We start from the raw sequence: 22,276 nt of genomic DNA, 5'->3' as shown, positions 1-22,276 counted from the left end.
CAGGTGATGCAGGGTTTGCGTAGGGGCGCACCAAGAGACGACAGCCTTTCCAGCTGTGGGCAGACTGCCTGGTTTGGGGGAGGGCCACAGACCCACGTGGATGCCACGTGACGCCTGCTGTTCACCTGGTGTCTTGTAGGCCGGCCCTCGAACATGTACTTCCAGACCCACGACCAGATTGGCATGATCAGCGCGGGCCCCAGCCATGTGGCCGCCATGAACATTCCCATCCCCTTCAACCTGGTCATGCCGCCCATGCCGCCACCGGGGTATTTTGGACAAGCTAACGGGCCAGCCGCAGGTGAGCACTGAGCAGCGTCCCGTGGGGGAAGGCAGTTCGGCCTTGGAGGTTGTTCACATCCAGGCTTTGAGCAGGCGTGCTTGTCTCTTGAGGCTCAGGACCTCCTTCGAGGAACCCTGGACTGCTGTCTTTCAGGCCGGGGCACCCCAAAAGGCAAGACTGGTCGTGGGGGACGCCAGAAGAACCGCTTCGGGCTTCCTGGACCGAGCCAGACAAACCTCCCCAACAGCCAGGCCAGCCAGGATGTGGCGTCACAGCCCTTCTCTCAGGGCGCCCTGACCCAGGGCTACATCTCCATGAGCCAGCCCTCCCAGATGAGCCAGCCCGGCCTCTCCCAGCCTGAGCTGTCCCAGGTGAGCCCTCTGCCACTTTAACTGGAGGCATCTCGCACCCACCCGCAGAAAAGTCAGCCCAGCCCAGGGAGCCCTCTTCATACACACAGACCCCGTGACACTCACCCCTAAAGACCTTAGCAGTGGGACTGTAGGTCTTGAACATTCCATCCACAATACTGTCCTGGGTAGTATGTCTCCAGTGGTGAGGTAACCAGTGTGGGTTTCCTGCCACTTAGGCTTGAGGATAAGTTTCCAGATTATTCCCTGGGGCTGGTGACGGGCTGGCCACAGAGCAGTTCTCAGGGCTGGGAGGGTGTGTGCGCATCTCTCCAACCTTGTCTTCCAGGACAGTTACCTTGGAGATGAGTTTAAGTCACAGATCGATGTGGCGCTGTCGCAAGACTCCACGTACCAGGGAGAGCGGGCGTACCAGCACGGCGGAGTGACGGGGCTGTCCCAGTACTAGAAGGCAAGCTGGCCTCTGGAGGAGGTCTTCGCTGGGATCTGGACTTGTAGGAAAATTCAGGAAAGATGGTGGGATTCTCAAGTCCTCGAGGGGCCAGCCCATCCTGTCACCCTGGGTCCCTGTGCCTCTGCTCACAAGTGTCTGGGGGACATGAACTTCACGCGCACCTCTGTGCCCTGGTCCTCTCCAGAGAGAGTCTTAGAGCAGCTTCTGGTGGGCGGCCGGGAGGCGGGCATAGCCCTCCCTCTGATGAGGCAGGTCATGAGGGTGGCAAAGGCCCCAGCTCCTGGGTGCACGGGCGCCTCCGGGGGTGCTTCTAGGTGCCTGCAAGGCCCCTGCCTCACGGTTCTCTGTAACGAGGCCAGAGCAGGGCGAGCATAGGCCTGGGGCCTGCCCCTTTGCCCCTACCTCGGCTGTGTGCAGGGAAAGTGGGATGTGGTGATGCCGGGAGAAAGGGCACTGCTGTTGAACAACAGAGGCTCAGCAGCCGTAACTCCTGGCTGCCTTCTCTGCGGGTGGGAAGTCACTGGTCTGGGCAGGCCTCTGAGGTCTCGTTTAACACGTGAGGATGCAGGTGCCAAGTGGAGTCAGGGGGACAGCTGGTGCCTTCCGGGTCAGGCTCGGGAGCTGCCCGGGTTTCCACCTTCTCTGAAGCCTCTTGCCCTCCCTCCCTCCCCAACAGGTGGCGGCAGAAGAGCTAAGCTACGTGGCTTAGTCCATCAGCATCTTATTCTGGGTAATAAAAAATAAAAATAAATGGATACCTGTTTTCCACTGCTAAAACTGAAGCACCACTGTGAGCAACAGGAGAGGGAGAGGAGCACCCGAGGGAGAGAGGAGCCCGAGACGGAGCGAGCGTCCACGGCTGGCACGAGGCGGCGAGGAGACGGAGAAGGGAGAGCGGGAGGTGGGGCGGCCGCGGAGGACCGCCCGCCAGCGAGCCCCGCAGCCCCGCTCGCCGAGGAGCCCAGCGCTCGCCCGCCGCGTCCACACCTGGGTCTGCGACCAGGGCGGAGGGAGGAAGACCCTCATCTCAGAGTAGCCCTTTCCTCTGTTCTTTTCTTTCTTTTTCTCTTTTATTGAAAGGGGACTACGTTTTAGCAGGAAAAAACTACGCATTTCTGTGCCGAGCAGGCTGCTTGCAGTGGCGGCCGCGCCGGGAGAGCCCTTCAGAGTGCGGGTTCTGTCCACGCCGGCTCCGATATCGCCGCGCTCATGCTGCCTGTGTTCTAGGAGGGTTTATCATTTAAAGAAAATATGGTGGTTTGTGTTTTTCTGTTTGTTTTTTAAAGATTTTTTTCAAAGGCATACTGAAAAATATACTTTCCTGAGTTTGTCTCTCAAATCTTAGTGGTGGACCTGGGAGATTCGAGAAGCTTCCAGAAACGAAGTTTAAACATGCCAAAACAACTCAAGATTAGGATCAACACCTGTGACGGGAGGAGGATTTTTTTTTTTTCAGTTTTAGCTTCCAGCGGCTTCTCCCTATGCCTCAGGGCGGTGAGGGAGCACGGTCCCGGGCCGGGCAGGCAACTCCGTGGTCTCTGCTGGACTCCAAGAAGCAAAGCGCTTCCCGTGCGCTGTGGACTCGGCCCCGCAGCAGGGGCCTCGGGCAGGACTGGCCGTCAGGCCAGAGGGCAGGGAGGTGGCTGTTCCCCGGCCAGTGGCTTCTTCCCCGGGGTCCTTCCTGAGGATTTGGCGGAAAGCAGCAGCCAGGAGGATCCGTCCCGGTCCCCAGGGAGGCTCCCACCATCCCTGTGGCCAGTTAGACTCACTGAATGCCCTGTACTCCCTTGTTCCCCACCCTACCCGACTAGTTTGGAGCCCCTCTGCCTGCGGGCACAGCTTCAGTGAGTTGGGGTCATTTCTACTTTGGGGGGAAAAGGGAATGAGTTTCTGAAATAAGTTGGTTCCTTGCCGAAGGGCTTGAAGGAGTTTGTCACATCAGGTGGTGCAGGAGGCCTCTGCCTGGGTCTGGGCTGCAACTTGAAGACACTGTTGCTGGTGGTCACCCCCAGCTCTGTACACTGTGGTGGGGTATTGGCTGGACCTAGTTGGTGACCACCTAATCCTAACCCTGCCTCTCCAGGCCCTGATGACCCTGATGACCCCCTCCCATGCGCCTTATCCCAAAGCCTCAGGTTCCAGCTGGTACGTGGGAGAGATGGGGACACACAGGCCACCTTCCTTCTGGCAAGGCCCCTTATTTATTACCATTGCTGCAGTGCTTTCGGTTCGCACTTCTTTTGGTAGTTGCATAGAGTTTGGATAGGTTTCTGCTATGACCCCTTGTGCACCATCCCCGTGGGTGACACATGCACCCATCCTGTTCTGTTCCTTGGAATGCTTTGCCTCTGCTTTGTGCTGTTTGCTTTTTTCTCCACCTTCTTAGCAACAGTTAAGAGTCCCCCCCAAACCAAGAAGCATCTGTACGAAGGCAATGTAACATTTTGATTTTTGGTCAATTTGTTTTAACCTCTTTTGTCACCAATAAAATCTTAATAAACAATTCTTACATTCACACTGGGGCTGGATAACTACGCGGGGGGGGGGGGGTGGCTGGTTGGGGATGGGGAACTTGGAGCCACCTTGATGGCAATGCCAAACCTGCGCAGCAGGGACTGGAAACGGGGAAGGTGGGCCTGCGAAGGGGCACGTCCCAGGGCCCGGGCGCATTAGATGTTGGGCCCCCTAGAGATGGCGTTCTGGGAAGGCTGGGCCGGTGGCGTCCGTATGGGACCCCCCCACCCACCATGGTGGTCGATGGTGACGGACTTAGCTGCTTCCCTCCCCCCTCCAGGTGACAAGACCCGAGGAGACAGAAGAGCGGACCACGCAGTGTTTATTGTTGCCCCCGCCCACCTGCCCCCCGGTCAGCGGCAGCCGCACTCATCCACCACCATGTCTTCGTAGTGCCGCAGTACCACGTTGTCGCTGTTGTCGAAGAAGAGCACGGAGATGGGCGACAGGCGCGCGGGCACGCAGCAGGGCAGGCCGGCGGCGGCGCCGCCAGGGGCGGCCGCGTGCATGAGCGCGCGCAGCACCGCGTGGTTGAGCGCGGGCGTCCCGCCGGGTTCGGACAGCGCCGTGGGCAGCCCGCACTCGCCCTGGCAGTAGTTGGCCAGGAAGCCGCGCGGCGCGATGACCCAGCGGTGCCAGCCCACCTCGCGGAAGCTCACGTAGAGCCGCCGCGCACGACACGCGCCCCCGGGGCCGCCGCCGACTGCGGGCTCGGCCTCGCGCCGCGGCCGGGTCAGGGGGTGGCACAGGCGCGGGTCGAGGGTCACCAGCAGCAGCGAGGCCTCGGCCAGGCGCGCGCAGGCGGCGGGGGCCCGGGGACGCAACGCCAGCGTCAGGCGGAGGCTGCGCGGCGCCGAGGCGTTGCCGGCCCAGGCGGCGCCCAGCAGTTCGGCGCGCACCGGCATCCCCAGGGCGGGCACTGCCTGGCGGAGCAGCACCTGCCCGGGGCCCGCGCCCGCCGGCGCCACGCTCAGCTCCCAGCTGCCCGTCGTCCCCGCCGTCGCCTCCGCAGCCGCGAAGCGCAGTTCCAGGCGGGCCTGGCTCGGGCGCTCGGCTGGCTCCACGGCCGACAGGTCGAAGACGACGGTCCACTCAGGGCACTGCCCCGCAGCTGAGGCGGGCTCCGGGGGCCGGGTGGCCGCGCCTGAGGAGGAAGGGCGAGGGCTCGGCTGGCGCTGGGTCCCCACTCGGTGCCGGGCGGCCCGCGAGGGGTCTCGGTTGGGGACAGCGGGGGGGCGGGGAAGGTGAGCGTCAGGGGCTGGGGGGCGCACCATCTGTTAGAAGGCGTCAAATGGTGTGAAGCGGCGGAGGGTGGGGGAGATGGAGTGGGGGCAGGGTATCACTTGCAAGGAAGAGGCCCTGCCCCGTGTAGGGCGGCCAGCCCGCGCGGCAGGGGACACAGGCAGGCGAGGGTGGGGAGGTGGGAGGGCGTAATGAGCGAAAGCCTGGGGCCCGTGGGGAAGCGATGCTGGGGCAGGTGGCATCTGCAGGAAGGCATAGAGTGGTATGAGGTGGCAGAGGGGGTGGGATGCAGTGGGGAGGGGTGGGGGCAGGGCTTCAGCTGCAAGCAAGGAGCCCGGCTCGGTACAAGGGAGCTTGGCCTTCGGACCACTCCTCCACCCCATCCCCTGTCCCGGCAGGTGTCCACGCGGAACAGCGGAGGGAGTTCAGAGGCCCAGGTGGCTTGCGGGCTGGACGGGGCGGCTGGGGACCCTCAGGGCTCTCCAGCCTTCCTCACGCGCCGCTGGAGGCTCGTGGCGGGGCCGGGGCGCCCAGCAGGGTATTGGTCTCCCAGACCCATGCCCCCAGCGCAGACCCCACTCACCGCGGTCCGGGACGTGGCGCACGATGTTTCCGGCGACCCCCAGCTCCTCCATGTGGCACGGCCGCCGGGTGGCCCCCAGGGGCGTCCTCCGCGGGCCGGCCCTGGCTTCCTGGTGGTCCCGGCGGCGGAACAGGCGCCACATGACGGGGGGTACTGGCCGGGACTTGGGGGCGTCCCGGGGCACGTCGGGCAACCCGAGAGCCTGGAGCAGGGCGGCGGTGGGGCCTGGGGGCGCGGGAGCGCAGGCCGGGGGTGACGAGGGCAGCAGCAGGGCCAGTAGGAGAAGGACGTGGCGGTCCGGACGCCGGCACAGCGGTGGCATGTTCCTCACAGGCGGCGGCCGGGCGAGTGCTCAGGGGCTGCCCGGCTCCCCGACCTGTGGGCTGGGGGCGGGTCCAGGGTCCCTGGAGAGACCTGGGCCCGGGGGGCGTGGCCGCGATCCTGAAGCCGAATGGGGACCAATCCCGGGGGCGGGGTCTCGAGGGTGCGGGGCAGGGGTCCTGGGAGTGGCCAGGGCGGGGTGGGTTGGGGCGGGGATGAAGCCTGATAGGGCCAGGGTCCCGGGGGGAAATGGGGGAGCCGCATGGCTGGTCCCCGAGGGCGAGGTTTGGGGGGGCTGGGTCCTGGGCGGCGGGGCCGGGGTCGAGGGGTTCAGAAGCGCTTGTCCTTAACCAGGCCATTCCTCAGCGGCTTCCTGCGAGCCAGAACCGGCGCAGGTTAGCCTGGAGACCCCACGCCCCCCCCTCCACGTAGCTCCCCGCACCCCCGTCCCGCCCTCCTGGCCCTCCACATCCCTTTTCCCAGCCCCGCCCCCATTCTTCCTCCCAGCCCACAAGGCCAAAAGACCCTGCTATCTGCCTGCTGAGCAAGTGGTCCCTGCTCCTCCCCACAATTAAACCTTCCTCTCCCCTCCCAGCTGGGCCACCCGCGGCAGCTGGAGAGCAAAAGTCACCTACTAACCTCTGCCTGACTTCACCCCATCGCCTGGACCTGGACCAGCTCCTTATCCTCCTCCCCTCCCAGGGAAGCAGAGCTGGCCAGAGGCGCGTGCCACCGCACTGGGCAGGCTCCTCTCCAGCTCCAGCGGCCCCGCCAGGAAAGGCTTCCCAGCCCGTGATTCTCCATCCACTGCCCTCCATCTACATCTACCACAGCCCCTACTTTGCTTCCATGTCCTTAAAACAAGTTATGTGGCGTTTTAAAACAAATCAATACTGTAAGCTGAAGATCCCAGAGAAAGACCCCTAACTTCTAAACGACATGCACGGTCTGCATATTTCAAACTGTCTATAACGTCTTCTGAACCTCACTTTTCCAAAAATTTGCCACGGAGATCGCGCCCGTGTGCACTGCTGCACTCCTTAATCCCATCTTCCCTGACTGTGTTAGTGGCAGGTCTCTGGGGTTCCGACTGGGGGGAGACCTGCGCTCTGGGGGTCTGCCCAGGCCCACCTTACTGGACCCAACAGGTCTGCCCCTGCTCCTCGCCACCTGCTCGGCATCGCATCCTGTTTAACTGGCCAACCTGCTGGTGTCAAGACAGCATCTTCCCACAGCCTTATGGTCACGGACACTGGCCATTCACCATTCCTATTCCCACCTATGAGAGCTCTTCGTGCCTTTGCACATGGTCCATCAGTCTCTGCTGAAGTGAGTTCTACTGTCTAGTTTACGTACAAATGTATTAAGTTTTTTGAGCCAGTAATATATTCTCACGATCTAGACATCAGAAAGCACGGAAAACTCCCAGTTCTACCAAGCGGCTCATAAGGTTCTATCACCGTTTGACTTCTGTGTATCCTCAGATACTAGCGTTATGTGCATGACTGCCCCCTGCAGCCCTTTGGTTTGTGGAGCACTCTAGGTCAGGGACCCTTCCATATGAGAACGTAGAGACTTTCCTGGAGAAGTTGATCTCAGTCACTTTAATTCACTCTTCCCTTGGGCTGGAGCCACCGGATGCCCCTTCCTGGGAGCACCCTCCCCCCCCCTTGCCCACTTCTCCGTGGGAAGATGCTTTCTCTCTCTGGCTGCCACCGCAGGAGCCCTTTATCTGGGAGATCAGAGATAAGCCCCCCGTGGACCTTCCATCTGTCCCATATCTTCAGCTTTGCCTGTTGGTCCTTTAGACGGAGAGGTGGGGTTCCCAGCTTCTCATAGTTCAATTGTTAGATGACACAGTCTCTTATTTCAGCTCTTGTCTGATTTCACAGCTTCCACTTCCGCACCGACATCTTTGATCCTTTGGGAGATTGCGCTGGGGGCTGATGCGAGATAAAGATGGTTACCAAGCCAGCGTCCCACTGACAGTTCTTCCTTCCCTCCCGGGATCCTTCTTTGCTAAAGTTTGATGGGCTCAGCTCTGTTCCTGCTGTTTTAATTCCTATCCTTTTATAGAAGGTTTAATACCTCCAAGGATCTGTAACCCTGCCCTGTGCCTTTTTATCAGAGCTTTCCTGTGGTGATTCTGGTTTGTTTTCCTGCACAAGCTTCCAAGTGCCCCCTCCCTCCTCAAAAACAGTGTATGGGTTGGGGGGAGGGGAGTACCCAACTTGGGCGAGATGGCCTCTCTGAAGAATCAGATTTACAATTTTTAGTCTCAGGGCACCACGGTGGGGAAAGAGAAAAGCAGAGTGAGGGAGATGGGGGCAGGCAGAGCTTCAGGTGGATTTTGGATGTTTCCTTGAGGATGAGGAGGAGAGGGAGAGAAGGGGGGCTCCCTAGGGTTCTGCAAGGTTTCCACCCTGACCTGCCATCAACTGTGATGGACAAATGTTCAGGAGAGGTAGTTTGGGGGTGGGGATGGGAGATGATCTGGGATATTTTAGAAGGAGCTTGGAATGTCAAGCTCCTTCTAAAAGACACTGACACAGAGAATGGCGCTCAGAGGAGCCATGTGAGCTGGGAGAGGAATTTGGAAGTCAGGGTGGATTAAGTGAAAGGGCCCTGGGAGAGGGGGAGGCCAGACACGGAACAGGAAGGCACCAGAAAGTGAAGCGGGGAGCAGATTGTGAAAGGAGGGGTTGGGTTGGGTTGGGTTGGGTATGGGATTTCTTTTGGGGGGGGTGACAAAAATGTTCTAAAACCATGGTGGATGGCTGAACTCTGTGAATGGACTAAAAACATTGAATTCTACACAATAAAGGGGCAAACTGCAATGGTGTGTGAATTCTCTCAATAAAACTGTTTAAAAAAAAAAAGGGTGGGGGTGTGACTGCCAGGTTTGTTTAGCATCGATGGAGCAGACAGGAGGGGTCTCAGGGGGTGGTGGGGGGAAGACCTGCAGAGGGAGCTGGGGTTGAGAAGAGGGGAAGAGGGCGCTGTGCTCTCAGGAGGGTCGGGGGAGAAGCTGCCAGGCCGGCAGAGGGGAGGTTTCTTTCCTTGATCAGAATGTCCCTGAGCAGGCAAGGGGGTGGACGTCGGTGGACTGGGAGGTGGCCTCAGAAGAAGATGGACCATCTTTCAAAGCAGCCGGCCAGTGCAAGAGGGTGGATGTCCTCACCCGGCTGGCCCCTGCTTTCCTGGGGACACAGAGGCCAAGTCGTCGGGTGAGGGGACGCTGGTGAGGACAGTTGGCGGCCGAGGAGGAGGGAGAGTCCTAGGAGAGCAGCCTCTGCCCGGGCATCGCTGAGGACCCCTGGCCCACGTTGGTGCTGCAGCGAGGGTCAGAGGTGTGTGTCATGGCTCTTCAGATACAGCGAGGGCAGCTGGCAGTGTGGTGGAGGCAGATGCAGAGGGGTGGGGGAGCCTCGGGCAGGTCAGCAGACCCAGAGCGGGGGGAGGGCCCCCGATGGATGGCGGTCCCGACAGGATGATGGGGGCTTCAGACCGAGGTCGTGACCAGGGTGCAGGGGCCACTGCAGGGGGCCAAAGACAGAGGTCCAGGCGGTGCCCTGTGGAGGCGGGGATCAGAAGAGAGAACCAGCAGGAACAAGGAAGGCGTTGGTGCTCCTGGGCCACGTGATTTGTTTCTCCAGTCCGAGTCCTTCAGAGTGGTTCTCAGTTATTGTTTTCTATTTTTTTTCTTTTTTTAAAATAATTAATTTATTGGCTGCGTTGGGTCTTCGTTGCTGCGTGTGGTCTTTAGTTGTGGCAAGTGGAGGCTACTCTTTGTTGTGGTGGCTTCGCTTATTGTGGAGCACAGGCTCTAGGCATGCAGGCTTCAGTAGTTGTGGCACGTGGGCTCAATAGTTGGGGCTTGCGGGCTCTAGAGCACAGGCTCAGTAGTTGCAGTGCATGGGCTTAGCTGCTCCGGGGCATATGGGATCTTCCAGGACCAGGGCTCGAACCTGTGTCCCCTGTGTTGGCAGGGGAATTCTTAACCACTGCGCCACCAGGGAAGTCCCAGTCATTGTTTTCTTACTGTCTTCAAACCTAACTGAATTGTCATCATATATGGTCTGCAACGATCCTGGTTCTGAGCACCTGGGGTTGCCCCTGTGGCCTGTTTCTTTTTCAATTTTGAGACATGTTCCTGTGCTTTAAAAGAACATCTATTCCTGCTTCTGAGCTGCCTGATGACGAGCATGGACTTAACCTCCTGTGGGTCCGTCTCACCATGGTTTAGGGCTGCATCGTGCGGATCCTTTCACATCAAAAATTACACCTTTCTCTTCTTGTCCTTTTAATCGCAACCTTTATTTATCCTGGAGTTGAAGTCTTTATTTATAAACTTATTTATCTATTTATTTATTTATTTATTGGCTGCATTGGGTCTTTGTTGCTGCAGGCAGGCTTTCTCTAGTTGTGGAGAGCAGGGGCTACTCTTCCTTGCAGTGTTCAGGCTTCTCATTGCAGTGGCTTCTCTTCTTGTGGAGCACAGGCTCTAGGCACGTGGGCTTCAGCATTTGTGGCATGTGGGCTCAGTAGTTGTGGTGCACAGGCTTAGTTGCTCCACAGCATGTGGGATCTTCCCAGACCAGGGATCGAACCCATGTCCCCTGTACTGGCAAGCGGATTCTTAACCACTGCACCACCAGGGAAGTTCCCATGTGTGTTTATTTGGACGCCCAATATTTGATATTCTACCCTCTTATTTTGCATTGCTTATCCTGCTTTTTCTTTCATTTACTTATTTATTGGCTGCGTTGGGTCTTCGTTGCTGCACACGGGCTTTCTCTAGTTGCAGTGAGCAGGGGCTACTCTTCATTGTGGTGCGTGGGCTCCTCACTGCAGTCGCTTCTCTTGTAGTGGAGCATGGGCTCTAGGCGCACGGGCTTCAGTAGTTGCGGCACATGGGCTCAATAGTCGTGGCTCATGGGCTCTAGAGCACAGGCTCAATAATTGTGGCACACAGGCTTAGTTGCTTCGTGGCATGTGGGATCTTCCTGGAGCAGGGATCGAACTGGTGTTCCCTGCATTCGCAGGTGGATTCTTAACCACTGCGCCACCTAGGAAGTCCCATATCCTGCTTTTTCTAACTTTCCTTTTCTGCATTTACTTTGTTGTACCTGTTTTTTGTTCCATTCTCCCCTCTACACCCTAACAGTGTTAACATAAGTTACTCAATATAGCCTGAAGGTAATCCCCTGCCCTCCAGCAAAATGCAAAGCCACCAACCCGTTTCAGTAATGTTGAATACTTCGGCTCTAATTTTTTTAAATCTCTCAAATTGGGCATTTCAAAAACTTTACCCAGGTATGCATCAATTTCTCTGCTGATCTGTCTCTTGGGGTAGTTTTCTTGTTTTCTAAAATATTCTCCTAGAGAAGATCTGTGAGTGGTAAGCCTTCTTAGTTTTTGTTCCTGTAGATATCTTTTTTTTTTTTTTCTCTCTTGGTGGGCATGCCGGGGACCAAACCCAGGATCTCATACAAGCCAACAGGTATCCTTTCTCTTGTTTCAATTTTTAAAAAATTTTTTATTTTTTAATTTTTTTTGTTTTTAATTTTTTAAAATATATTTATTTTGGCTGTGCCAGGTCTTAGCTGCAGCACACAGGATCTTTTTAGTTGTGGCGTGCATGCGGGATCTAGTTCCCCAACCAGGAATTGAACCCGGGCCTCCTGCATTGGGAGCACAGAGTTCTACCCACTGGACCACCAAGGAAGTCCCTTGAGTGATTGTTTTTAAAGTTGTGTACAAGAGTCCCGGTTTCTTGTTACTTCCTTTCAGCATTTGAGGTGATAGCTGACAACACAGTCTTCCAGCCTGCCTTGCTGCTGTTAGTCTGTCATTGTTTTGTAGGTCATCTCTTCTATTCTGTGGCTCTGTTACCTTTTCACTATGATGTGTTTGGGACCTGGATGCCTTTTTATTCACCCTGCTTATGATTTATATCTTGTCACTTTCTGGAAAAATTCTCGGCATTATGTCGTCTCGTGTTATCTCTCCCTGTCTTAGAACTCAGACAGATAATTCTTTTTCTAGCTGTCATAGTTTCCACTTGTTTAGGCTGCATTCTAGGTAATTTCTCTGCAGCTTTCAATTCACTGATTCTCTTTTCAGCTGTATCTCATCATTGGAGACTTAACATCTATAGTAGGTTGAATGGTGTTCCCCAAACGGGTATGTTCTCATCCTAATCTCTGGAACTGTGAATGTGATTCTATTTGGAAGAGGAGTCTTTGCAGATGTAATTAAGTGAAGGAATTTGGGATGAGATCGTAGTGGTCTAAATCCAATGACAAACGTCCTTATAAGAGAGAAGAGCCAGAGAGATTATGTGAAGACAGGAAATGGGGATTGGAGTGATGGAGCCACCAGCCAAAGACCATCTGGAATCCCCAGAAACTGGAAGAGGCAAGGAAGCATCCTCCCCTAGACCTTCAGAGTGAGCACAGCTCTGCTGCCACCTTCGTTTCAGACTTCTGGTCTCCAGAAATGTGAGAGAACAACTTCCGCTGTTTCAAGCCCCCTAGTTTGTAGTACCTTGTTATGGCAGCCCTAGGAAAGTAACATATTTAACATCCAATGATGTTTTTGACAGTCTCTCATGCCTTTGACATTTTCAATACACTTTTCACTTTAGAATAATTTTAGATTTGCAGAGGTAGCATAAAGAACTCCAGGGTAGCCCTCACCCAAGCTTCCCCAAATGTTAACATTCTATATCTCCACAGTGCATTTGTCACAACTAAGAAACCAATGCTGGGACACTGCTATGAGCTAAACCGTAGCCTTTATTTGAATTTCACCAGTTTTTCCACAGATGTCCCCGTTCCGGTGCGGGATCCCACACTGCATTCAGTCAATCTGAGCTGGGACGGCTCCTCAGTCTCATTTTCCATGACCTGACAGTTTAAAGGTGTCCTGACCAGCTTTTTTGTGGCACATTCCACATTCTTGTGGCTTTTTATCCTATCTTGTTTTATACCCAACTGTGCTAACTCTTTAGCCATCCTTAGGGATCAGGTTCTGCAGGTGGTGCCCGTGGCGCCAACCATGGCAGCATGTCCCCTGGTCCCCTGTCGTTTCTGTTTGGAGTTTCTTTGCCATCCTAGTGGGAATGCTGTCATTTGGGGCTGGAGGTGCCAGGCCCCCAGCTCACACTCTGGCTGGACATTCTTGTGGGAGACACAGCAGGGAGCAGCGTGGAGCTAGGGGGTCTTGCTTGCTCTTTGCCTTGGGCTGGGCATTTACAAGGACATTTCTAGGAGTTCACTGCTTTACAGCAGAAAGGTCTTTTAGAGATTTAGACTTGGCAAAGCAGATGCCTCCCTGATCTTGCCTCTGGAGTGCGGAGTTCTCTTTAGTCACTGCTTCTTCTGGAAGCCTCTGAGGGTTGGTCAGACTCCTTGGTGAGAACTCACCAATCTCTACACACAATTCCCACCTCATGTTTGCTGGCCATCGACAATCTAATACCCTCAAAACTAGACTCCCCCCCGCCCCCAAACTGGTGCACACGGCCCTGCTCTGAGTCCCATCTCGGTAAATGGCAGCTTGAGCCAGAGGTCTTCGGTCATCTTTGATTCTTTTATTTGTTTCACCTACACCCAAAGCAAGTCTGGTTAGTTCTACAACAGAGCTGGGATCTGACCACTGGGACGACCTCATCTGTTGCCCAGCCCCCTTGTGTCCACAATCCCCGCTCACCTGTCTGACTCCTCTCTACTGCTGGCTTCTCGGCCACTCTGGCAATCCCCTCAGTTCTCTGTGCCCCTTCCATGTCTTTCAAGGAGATTTTTAAAAATCTCTGCTTCTCGCATCTTCCTCGTCGCCCATGCTAACCCACACCTCACTGTGCTCTGAGCTGCTTCCCCGAAACCATCTTTCCCAGCTTGGTCACTGATGACCTCCCAGGGGCCAAATCAGAGGGTCTGCTGGGGAGCACCCTGTAAGCCTTCAGCAGCCCCCACCTCACTGCTGCTCAAGCACTCCTCACATTGCCTGTGGGGCGCTGCACACCTTGGACCCTGCTGGTCATCCCAACCTGCCTCCATTATTCCCTCCTGGGGCCCCTCCAGGCCAGGGGCTTTGGGTACCATCTGGCTCACATCCCAGGGCTGGCAGTCCCGAGGGCCCTACCGCCAGGATGCTTGAAGAGGCCCCCTTTGCTCTCCATCCCTATGACTCCCACCTGGGTCTGAAACCCCGGCCCCATCTCCTGCTTGGCTCACCAGTGGTTGCCCCGCTGGACCTTGAGGCCAGGGAGAAGCAGCAGGAACAGAGCAGGGGCTCTCTGGGCCGCCCGCGGCACCCCCTCACCCTCACCCCCGCCACTGCCACCTGCTTCGAGGTGGCCGTCAGGCCCGGCCAGTGACCGCTCCTCAGCACTGGGCTTGGCCCTCACGGCTCCCACCACTGAGACCCTGATTCCCGCCCCTCACCACTCTGCCCGACCCCACACCTCTCTACCCCCACCCTCCTCTCCGTGTGTCCTGACAGCATCTAGCTCTGCTGATACATCGTCCATGCCCTTATTGCAGTCTCTCTCCTGGACGTAGGCTCTGGGGGGGTGCGGGGTGAGGTGGGCGGGCATCGGCCTGCCGTGTCTCCAGGGCCTGCCCACAGAACGCGCTCGGTCAGACAGACAGACAGACGTGGCTAAAGGAATGAACCAGGGCCTGCGGCCCCTCCACACTCACTCAGCTTTGCCGGGCTTGAGGCTCAGGGCCTCTGCCGAGTCGTATTCCCGCAGGTCCTTCAGCTCGCGCACCTGGCCCGTCAGCACCTTGGCAGCAAAAGCCACGATGTACTGTGGGAGGCGGAGGCAGAGGTGAGACGAGGGCCCCGTCGCCCACCTCGCCGCCCTCCTGATGGGTGCCGTGTGCTCGGGCCGCAGGCCCTCTGCGGGCTGCCTACCGTGCCCCTCCTCCCTGGGCGGCCGAGAGAAGGGCCCGCACCCGGGGCGGGATCCGGACGGGCCTGGCGTCCCAGGAGGAGGGGGCGGCGCGGAGCGGCGGGCGCCCGACTCACCAGGAACCAGTAGAGGTTCATGAGCGTGAGCAGCAGCAGGAGTGCGTTGAAGAAGAAGTAGAAGGGGATGTCCGGCGCCGCCCGCAGGCTGCAGTGGCTCGTGGCGTACAGGACCTTGAGCGGGAACCAGTAGAGGCGGAACCAGAACCTGCAGGAGGGAGAGGCCAGTTGGGGCGGCTGTGGGGGAGGGGGAGGGGGGAGGGGGGAGGGGGAGGGGGGAGGGGGGAGGGGGGCCCCACCCGGTCGCAACTGGTCCTGTCTGGACTCATCCACCTGTCCCTTCGCATCCCCACCCGCCCCTGTCTCCTTGCCCCACCCTGTTCATTCCCACCCATCTGTCTCCGTTCCTGCTCTGCCCTTTCCCGCCTACTCGCTTCTTCGCAGCGCTCACCCTCTGCGCCCAGCCAGGCCCCGCCCACCTCGCCAAGCCCCACCTCCTTCCCTGCAGGGCTCTGCCCCTGCCACCAGGACCCACCCCTTCCCTGCCTACCCACCTCTCTAGGACCCAATCCCTTCCCGGCCTGGCCCCGTCCACCCCCACCAGGTCCCCTCCCCTTCCACCAGGCCCACCCCCTTCCCGGCTCACCAGCTGAGGCTGAAGCTGAGGCAGCCCAGGTCTGCGGCCACTGCGTGCAGGCGGTAGTGGGATCCTCCGCGGGTCTTGAAGTAGACATTGAGCTTGGTGAACTCCAGCTGCACGTCACTGATGTCATGCAGGAAGAGCACAAGGATGCCCACCTTGTGGTACCTGGGGAGGAACACAGGAGAGAAGGGATGGCTGGTTACACTGGGACCCCTACCCGCACTGAGGCTCCCCTCCCGGCTTCCCGTGGGTCCGTTCAGAGCTGTCCTCCCTGGCCATCTGGCCTGCCCACCTCCTCACGGGGCTAGGTCACCAGCAGCGCCCAGGCCTTCACCCTTCCTGTCGTGACTCAGGAACCTCCCTGGAAGTGCCTGCTATGATCCTTCCTCATCTCTGTGACCTCTGCCCCTCCATGAGGCCTGGGTCATTCTGTGTCCAGATCCCCCCCACTTTAAACATGACCGCCTCGCTGACGCTCCCAGGTTTACACATTTAACCTGAACACTGCTGCAAACTGCAAACTGGCCTGGGAAAGGCTGCATCCCCACCAGGATCTGAAGAAGCCTAGAGCCCCACCCCTACCCAGCCTTCCGCCTCACAGCTGCTTGGGCCAAGGGGCCTGAGTTCAGCCCGGATGTGGCTGTGCTCCTCTGTCACCATCTCCATCCCCACTCTGCCCTCCTGACAGCTTAGGCTCCTGACAACCACGGGCTGTTCTCACCACCTGACATCCCCGGTGTTCCCGGAGCCTTCCTTCACCACCTTTCAGTCTGCTCACCTGTCACCCCCAACCACTTCACCTAACCTCACCACCTCTTGCAGTCCTTATCTTCCGACCTGAATTTTCCAGTTATCACCTTCAGACTGTTAGTTCTTTTCTTTCATTATTTGGGGCAGGGGGTGGGGTGCTATATGATTCTACCCTCTAGAGCAGAGCTGTCTAATAGAATTTTCAAGAAGGACAGAAATGTTCTAAACCTGCACTGTCCAAAACAGGAGTCACAGGCCACATCCTGGGGCTGACGTACAGAATGTGTGATTTTATTTAAGTTTAATCAAAGTTGACACGGCTGCCTGTGGCCAGCAGCTACTGTACTGGACCAGGGCACAAGCTAGTTCAATAAGGATACAATATGAGCTGTATGTGTCATTTAAAATTTTCTCTTTTGTTGCTTTATTGAAGTATAGTTGATGTACAATATTGTGTTAATTTCTGCTATCCAGCAAAGTGATTCAGTTATATGTATACACATTCTTTTCCATATTCTTTTCCAATATGGTTTATCACAGGATATTGAATATAGTTCCCATGCTACACAGTAGGACCTGGTTGTTTATCCATCCTATAGAAAATAGGTTCCCTCTGCTAATCCCAATTTCATTTAAAAGTTTCTATCACCCATATTTTTTTAAAAAAAGTAAAGTGGAAGAGGTAAAATTAATTTTAATGATACATTTTAATCAATTCAGTATATGCAAACTACTGTCATTCCACATGTAGATGACAGAACAAAGGGATTGCAAGATATTTTCACTCTCCTTTGCCCTTGGAATCCGGGTGGGTTTTACACATACAGCATGTTGTGGTTTGGGCAGGCTCTGCCTTGAAGCACTAGGACCATGTGTGGTGGCCACAGTGGGCTCTGGAACATCATGGTTTGTCTACTGTGGTCAGGGCTGTGCCCCCCAGCAGCACCTGCCACGTGGCAGGTGCTCAGTAAACACTCGCGTTGTGACCCGGCCAAGGGCGCCATCCGCCATCCGAGGGGGACAGATGGGGTGGGGGCAGGGTGGCACCTCTCTGCATGTGTTTTGCCCCATCACTCCAGAATCTCTCTCCAGAATCCTCCCCCACTGACACCCCTGGGCCCCCCACCCAGGCATTAGCCTCTGCCCTGTGTCAGCCTCCTGCCACTTCTCATGCCAGTGCCTGCCACCCTCCTGTCCCCTCCTGGACTCACCGGAAGGCGTAGGAGGAGACAATGAGGACCAAGGTGACCACGTGGTGGATAAGCATCACCACTGAGTCCTTGCGCCAGGCGTCCAGGTACAGCGTGGCATAGATGGAATGGCCGTAGAAGCTTCCCTGTAGTAGGTAGGCGACTGCGATGTCCCGCGGTACTGGCATGCCCGTCTTCCAGTCTGGGGAGGGCCAGACCATGCCATCAGGGACCTGCAGGGCCTCCGGGACCCCCAAGTGACCCCACACCCCCCCCCCGCCCAAGCTGGGCGTGTGTCTTCTGTGTGCTGAGCGTGCCACATGTCTCTGCAGGTGCTCTGGTCACTGGTTTTCTGTTCCCCATTCCCCACCCGTCATTGTTTATGAATAGCCATTGCTTTTTAGACCAGTTCCAGATCTACGAAAAAAGGTGCTCCTACCCTGAAATTGGTCCTTTGCGGAATTTCCAGCGCTGCCCAGGCCCCCTCCCTATCTTCTCTTATTCACCAGGCTCCCTTGAGACACCCGGTCCTGAGTGCTCCCCTCCCAGCAAATCCCCATACTGGCAGAGGCTGCCGCCTGCCTCACTGTGCTGGCCAAGCAATTGAGGCAGAAACCACACACTTACCAATGCTCGTGAGTGTGGGCTCTCCCGCAGAACGGGCCTGGCTCCACTTCCCCTCCTCCCGTAGCCACCTCCTGCCCCCGCCCCGGCCCCGCACATGCACCTTCCCAGTGACACTGACCCCCATTCCCTGCCTCCCCTCCTCAACCCATCACCAAGGGCTCTGCCCAAATCGACCTAGAACTCCAGATTGTGCCCTGCTGTCTGTGGCTCCTTCTCTGTCCACCCTCCGAAATGGCCTCCCTGGGCTCCATCCCAGGCTTCCTGTCCCTCCCCATCCAAGCCATCTGGAGCTAGACCCTCAAGTCCCCATGGAACCTGGCTATCCCCTAGGTGCCTCCTGTGCTGCCACCTCAGTGACAACCCTTCATCTGTGCCCCGGCCCCGCCTGCAACAGAGATCCACTCGGACTTCTTCAGTCCCCGCCTCCACTCACTAGCCCTGCCCCCGCTGCCCCCACCCTGGTCCAGGCACCGCCATCTCCTCCCAGCACTGCCCCAGCTCCTCCCGGCCTCCAAAGCCTATTCCCGACGGTCCACTTTCCCCGCAGCAGCCCTGATGGCTGTGAATACACAGACCCCATGACCCGGCAAGTCCGCCCTTGGGCTGTGTCCAAGGAAACTGAAAATGGGGACTCAGCAGACCCCTGTGTACTCCTGTCCACAGCAGCACTAGTTCCAGTCATCAAAAGGGGAACAGCCCAAATGGCCACCAGCAGGTGACTGGGTATACACGATGCGGTGAATCCACACAACGGAATATTATGCAGCCGCAAAAAGGAAAGAAGCCCTGACACACACTACCTCAAAACAAACCTCAAAACCATTACACTGAGTGAAAGAAGCCAGACACAAAGGCCACGTGTTGTAGGACCCCGTTTATGTGCAATGTCCAAACAGACAAATCCACAGAGACACAAAGCAGATTAGTGGTTGCCAGGGGCTGGTGGGGGGCGGCGGGGGGGATGGGGAGTGACTGGTAATGGGGACAGGTGTCCTTTTGGGGTGATGGAAATGTTCTGGAACTAGACAAATGTGGTGCTTGTGCAACACTGCAGATGTGCTAAATGCCACTGAGTTGTGCACTTTAAAATGGTGAATTTTTAAAAGTTGTAGTAAAAATGTATATCCCGTAGAATTCACTATCTTAGCTGTGTTTCAGTCCAGTAGCACTAGGTGTTATTCACATGGCCGTGCGACCAACCTCCAAAACTCTTTCCATGTTGTACAACTGAAACTCTGTTCCCGTTAGACACTCCCTGTTCCTCACCCCCCCAGCCCCCGACACCCACCATCCTACTTTCTGTCTCTGTGGCTTTGACGACGCTAGGTGCCTCATATAAGCAGAATCACACAAAACTTGTCTTTCTGTGACTGTCTAAAATGAATGCTGGGAATTCCTTGGTGGTCCAAGGGTTAGGACTCTGCGCTTCCATTGCAGGGGCTGTGGGTTTGATCCCAGCAAGCTGCATGGCGCAACCAAATAAAATAAAATTAAAATAAAGTAAAATAAAATAGTGAATTCTATGTTATATAAGTTTTACCTAATTGAAAAAAAATGCAAAACACCTGACAGATCATTCCTCTCCCACTTTAACCTGTCCAGGGCCCCCCAAGGCTCGGCAGCAAAACTCACGCTCCTGGCTGGGTCTCCCCCCATATTCCCGGTGCAGCTGTGTGGCAGCACTGCAGTCTGTGGAGGGGCCCCTCCACACCTGCCAGGTGCCTCTGTCCCTCTTGAGAAAGAGAGGACACGGAGGCACCCTCTGTGGACACGGGATACCCACTTTTCCACCTACTGCACTGGCAAGACTGCTACAGTGGCGAGCACCCCCTCTCCAGCCTTGGGCCACAGATCTGGGGCAGAGGGAAGAGGGGGCAGACAGCTCCCCATCCAGGCTGCGTCTGTACCTCCCTGCACCTTGGGGTGGGGGGCGGGGCTCTGTCTGTGGACCTCCAGCCTCCCCTCCACACACACCCTGCCTGCTGTCCTGGCGTCTCCATGTCACCCCCGCGTCGTCCCCCTGCCCGATTCCAGTAGCAGCCCCCTGGGCATCCCACACCTGGCTGCTGGTCTCCCCCAAACCTGCCCCACCCCCAGCCCCCCAGACCCTTGCGTCAGCCCCACCCTCCTCTCTCACACCCGCCTCTGGTCTGGCAGTGAATCCTATAGATTCTGCTTTCAAAACATTTCTTAAGTCAGACACTTCTCTCCCCACTTCAGCCCTGACCTGGGCAGAAGCCCCTGGCTCCTGCCCTCAGCCCCACCCTTAGGTCATCCTGTCAACATCCCCCCTCTGCTCATGGCCCTCCGGTAAAGACCCCCCCCCTGCCCCTGCCCCGGCTCACTGGGCTCCTTGCTGCTTCTGATCGGCCAGTAGTGTGTCTGTCCCACCACGGTCTCTGCATTTCCCATCTGCCCCAGGCTCCTCCCAGTCCCCATTCAAAAGTCATCTTTGGTGGGACCAACCCCATCCCTGTAGAAAATGCCCCCCTCCCCACCTCCCAGACAGCCACATCCCCTCTCTTCTCCTCACTCGTTTACTCATGTGCACTTACTACCATTAAACAGATCTCTTATTTCATGGTCTGTCACCCCAAAACACAGGGATGGGGGCTTTCTTTGCCCTGCTCACAGTTGTGTCAGCACAGGGCCTGGTACATAGGAGGTGCTCAATAAATGCATGCGAAGAAGCAGCTAACTTGCAAGTATGCCGTCAAAGCATAAATTATAAGAAGGAACCTGAGGCGAGTAACTCCATGCTCAAAGCTTCAATTACAGAGAGAGAGAGTTCAATTACAGTTCATTCTCATAAAAGAAAACTGAATGACCGCTAAAACCTCCTCTCTGGGGATTTATGACATGGGAGCTGTGGCCATGCGGGCGGCAGGATCACACAAAGACAGACAGGTGCAGTCCCGGGGTTCCATGCCCAGCTCCCCAGTGCCACCAGGTGCCCTCTCAGGACGTTTACATCACACGCCGGGAAACATGTCCATGTGTGTCCCTGATACACGGCCTGGGTGGTCAGCACAAGAGTAGAGAAGCCTGACCCCTCATCGCAGACCGAGTTTTCTATATCGGCCTGCCGGTTAGTGACAGAGGACACTGCAGTCACCTTCCTGTGCATCCCACCCAGAGCTCAGGCCTGATGACCCCCACATCGAATCCAATCAATCGATGCAGACATGTCGCACCACATGTATCTCCTTGCCAAGATGGTCCAAGCCACATTGGTCCCTTGCCTACCTGCTGGGCCCCGCTCCCCTACTTACCCAAGATTCATCTGTCTCCACATTGGCAGCCAGAAGATTTTTTATAATCCACAAACCTATCCCATTTAGGGTGAAACTCAAGCTCCTGCCATTCTCCTCTTGTCCTCACGTATCAAGCTCATGCAGGCCCCAGGGCCTTTGTATGTGCTGGACTGCTCGCCTGGGCCCACACAAGGAGTCCCCTCCTCCAGGAGGTCTCCCTGAGTCCTGACAAGGACAGATGCCCCCTTTCCTGGCCTCAGGGCCCCTTGATCGCCCTTGTTTCTGGGCAGACATCCAGCATGCGATGTCTGATGAGTGTCCAGCTCCCCCACGTACCCTTCTCTGAGTTCAGAACAGAGCCCTCCCCCAACGTGCCCCATCCCAGCAGGTCCCCTACCATGGAAGACAGAGGGCGGGTCGTGAAAGAAGGGGTAGTCAGTGCCGAAGAGCAGGTAGGCGCTGTAGCTCCAGGCACCCAGGTAGAAGAGAAACTTCCAGGCACTCTCAGGCATCTTGGCGGCATCTCTAGGCTGGAGGCGGCACCACTTGGCTAGGGGCTACGGGTGAGAAGGCGGGCGGCCATCAGCACTGGGAGCCAAAGGCCGCTCCTCCAGGGTAGGGAGACCAAGGCCCAGGGACTCCCCAGGCCAGGCAGCACTGGGGAGGGCCGGGCCTGGTACCCACAGCCTCCTGGAACGTAACCAGAGCCCATGTGTGCCTGCCAAGGGCTAAACTTAGGGCCCAGCTGTCCAGCCGCAGCGGCACGGGGAGGGGAGTGATGGGAGGGACGTGAGAGCAGACGTGAGGGGAGGCTGTGAGGGGAGGAGGGGACACGTGGGTGTAAGGCAAGGGAGACCAGCAGGGGTCAGTTCAGGGGACTGGGGGATTGGGCGGGGGTGTCTCGGGGGAGCTAGAGGATATGACAGGGAGGCAGGAGGATTAAAGAGCAGGCTTGAAAGGGGCTGTGAGGGTGAACCTGTGAAGAGAACACGGAGGGGAATATGGGAGCATCTGGGGGAACATGGAGGTCTGGAACTTGAGGGGAAGGGGGTCCCTCAGAGGAGG

The 22,276-nt window shown here is 57.0% G+C and overlaps 2 protein-coding genes across 10 annotated transcripts in view; one reads left to right on the top strand and one right to left on the bottom strand.

The window, feature by feature from the left end:
* The window catches only part of UPF1 (UPF1 RNA helicase and ATPase), a 34,087-nt gene extending 30,464 nt beyond the window's left edge, over window positions 1–3,623 (top strand). For all 3 annotated transcript variants that reach the window (XM_057708757.1, XM_057708756.1, XM_057708758.1), the window contains 4 exons: window positions 140–301; window positions 437–654; window positions 983–1,105; window positions 1,785–3,623. In XM_057708757.1, the coding sequence (XP_057564740.1) occupies window positions 140–301; window positions 437–654; window positions 983–1,102 (500 nt within the window). In that variant the 3' untranslated portion in view covers window positions 1,103–1,105; window positions 1,785–3,623. The remainder of the gene's footprint in view (window positions 1–139; window positions 302–436; window positions 655–982; window positions 1,106–1,784) is intronic.
* An 832-nt stretch (window positions 3,624–4,455) lies between these two features.
* CERS1 (ceramide synthase 1) overlaps window positions 4,456–22,276 on the bottom strand; it is a 23,044-nt gene continuing 5,223 nt past the window's right edge. For 4 of the 7 annotated variants that reach the window (XM_057708470.1, XM_057708469.1, XM_057708473.1 and 1 more), the window contains exons 2-8: window positions 21,609–21,768; window positions 17,352–17,532; window positions 15,394–15,555; window positions 14,808–14,955; window positions 14,477–14,586; window positions 5,448–5,861; window positions 4,456–4,896 (exon numbers count right to left, since the gene is read on the bottom strand). In XM_057708470.1, coding sequence (XP_057564453.1) covers window positions 4,593–4,896; window positions 5,448–5,861; window positions 14,477–14,586; window positions 14,808–14,955; window positions 15,394–15,555; window positions 17,352–17,532; window positions 21,609–21,768 — 1,479 coding nt within the window. In that variant the 3' untranslated portion in view covers window positions 4,456–4,592. Of the gene's footprint in view, window positions 4,897–5,447; window positions 6,142–6,201; window positions 7,712–14,476; window positions 14,587–14,807; window positions 14,956–15,393; window positions 15,556–17,351; window positions 17,533–21,608; window positions 21,769–22,276 lie in introns of those variants that run through there. The other 3 variants (XM_057708471.1, XM_057708475.1, XM_057708474.1) reach the window with 3 other exon arrangements.

This window comes from Hippopotamus amphibius, chromosome 15 (assembly GCF_030028045.1).
Source record: "Hippopotamus amphibius kiboko isolate mHipAmp2 chromosome 15, mHipAmp2.hap2, whole genome shotgun sequence".
NCBI classification, from domain to species: Eukaryota; Metazoa; Chordata; class Mammalia; order Artiodactyla; family Hippopotamidae; genus Hippopotamus; species Hippopotamus amphibius.
This window is presented reverse-complemented; position numbering and strand designations above follow the sequence as displayed.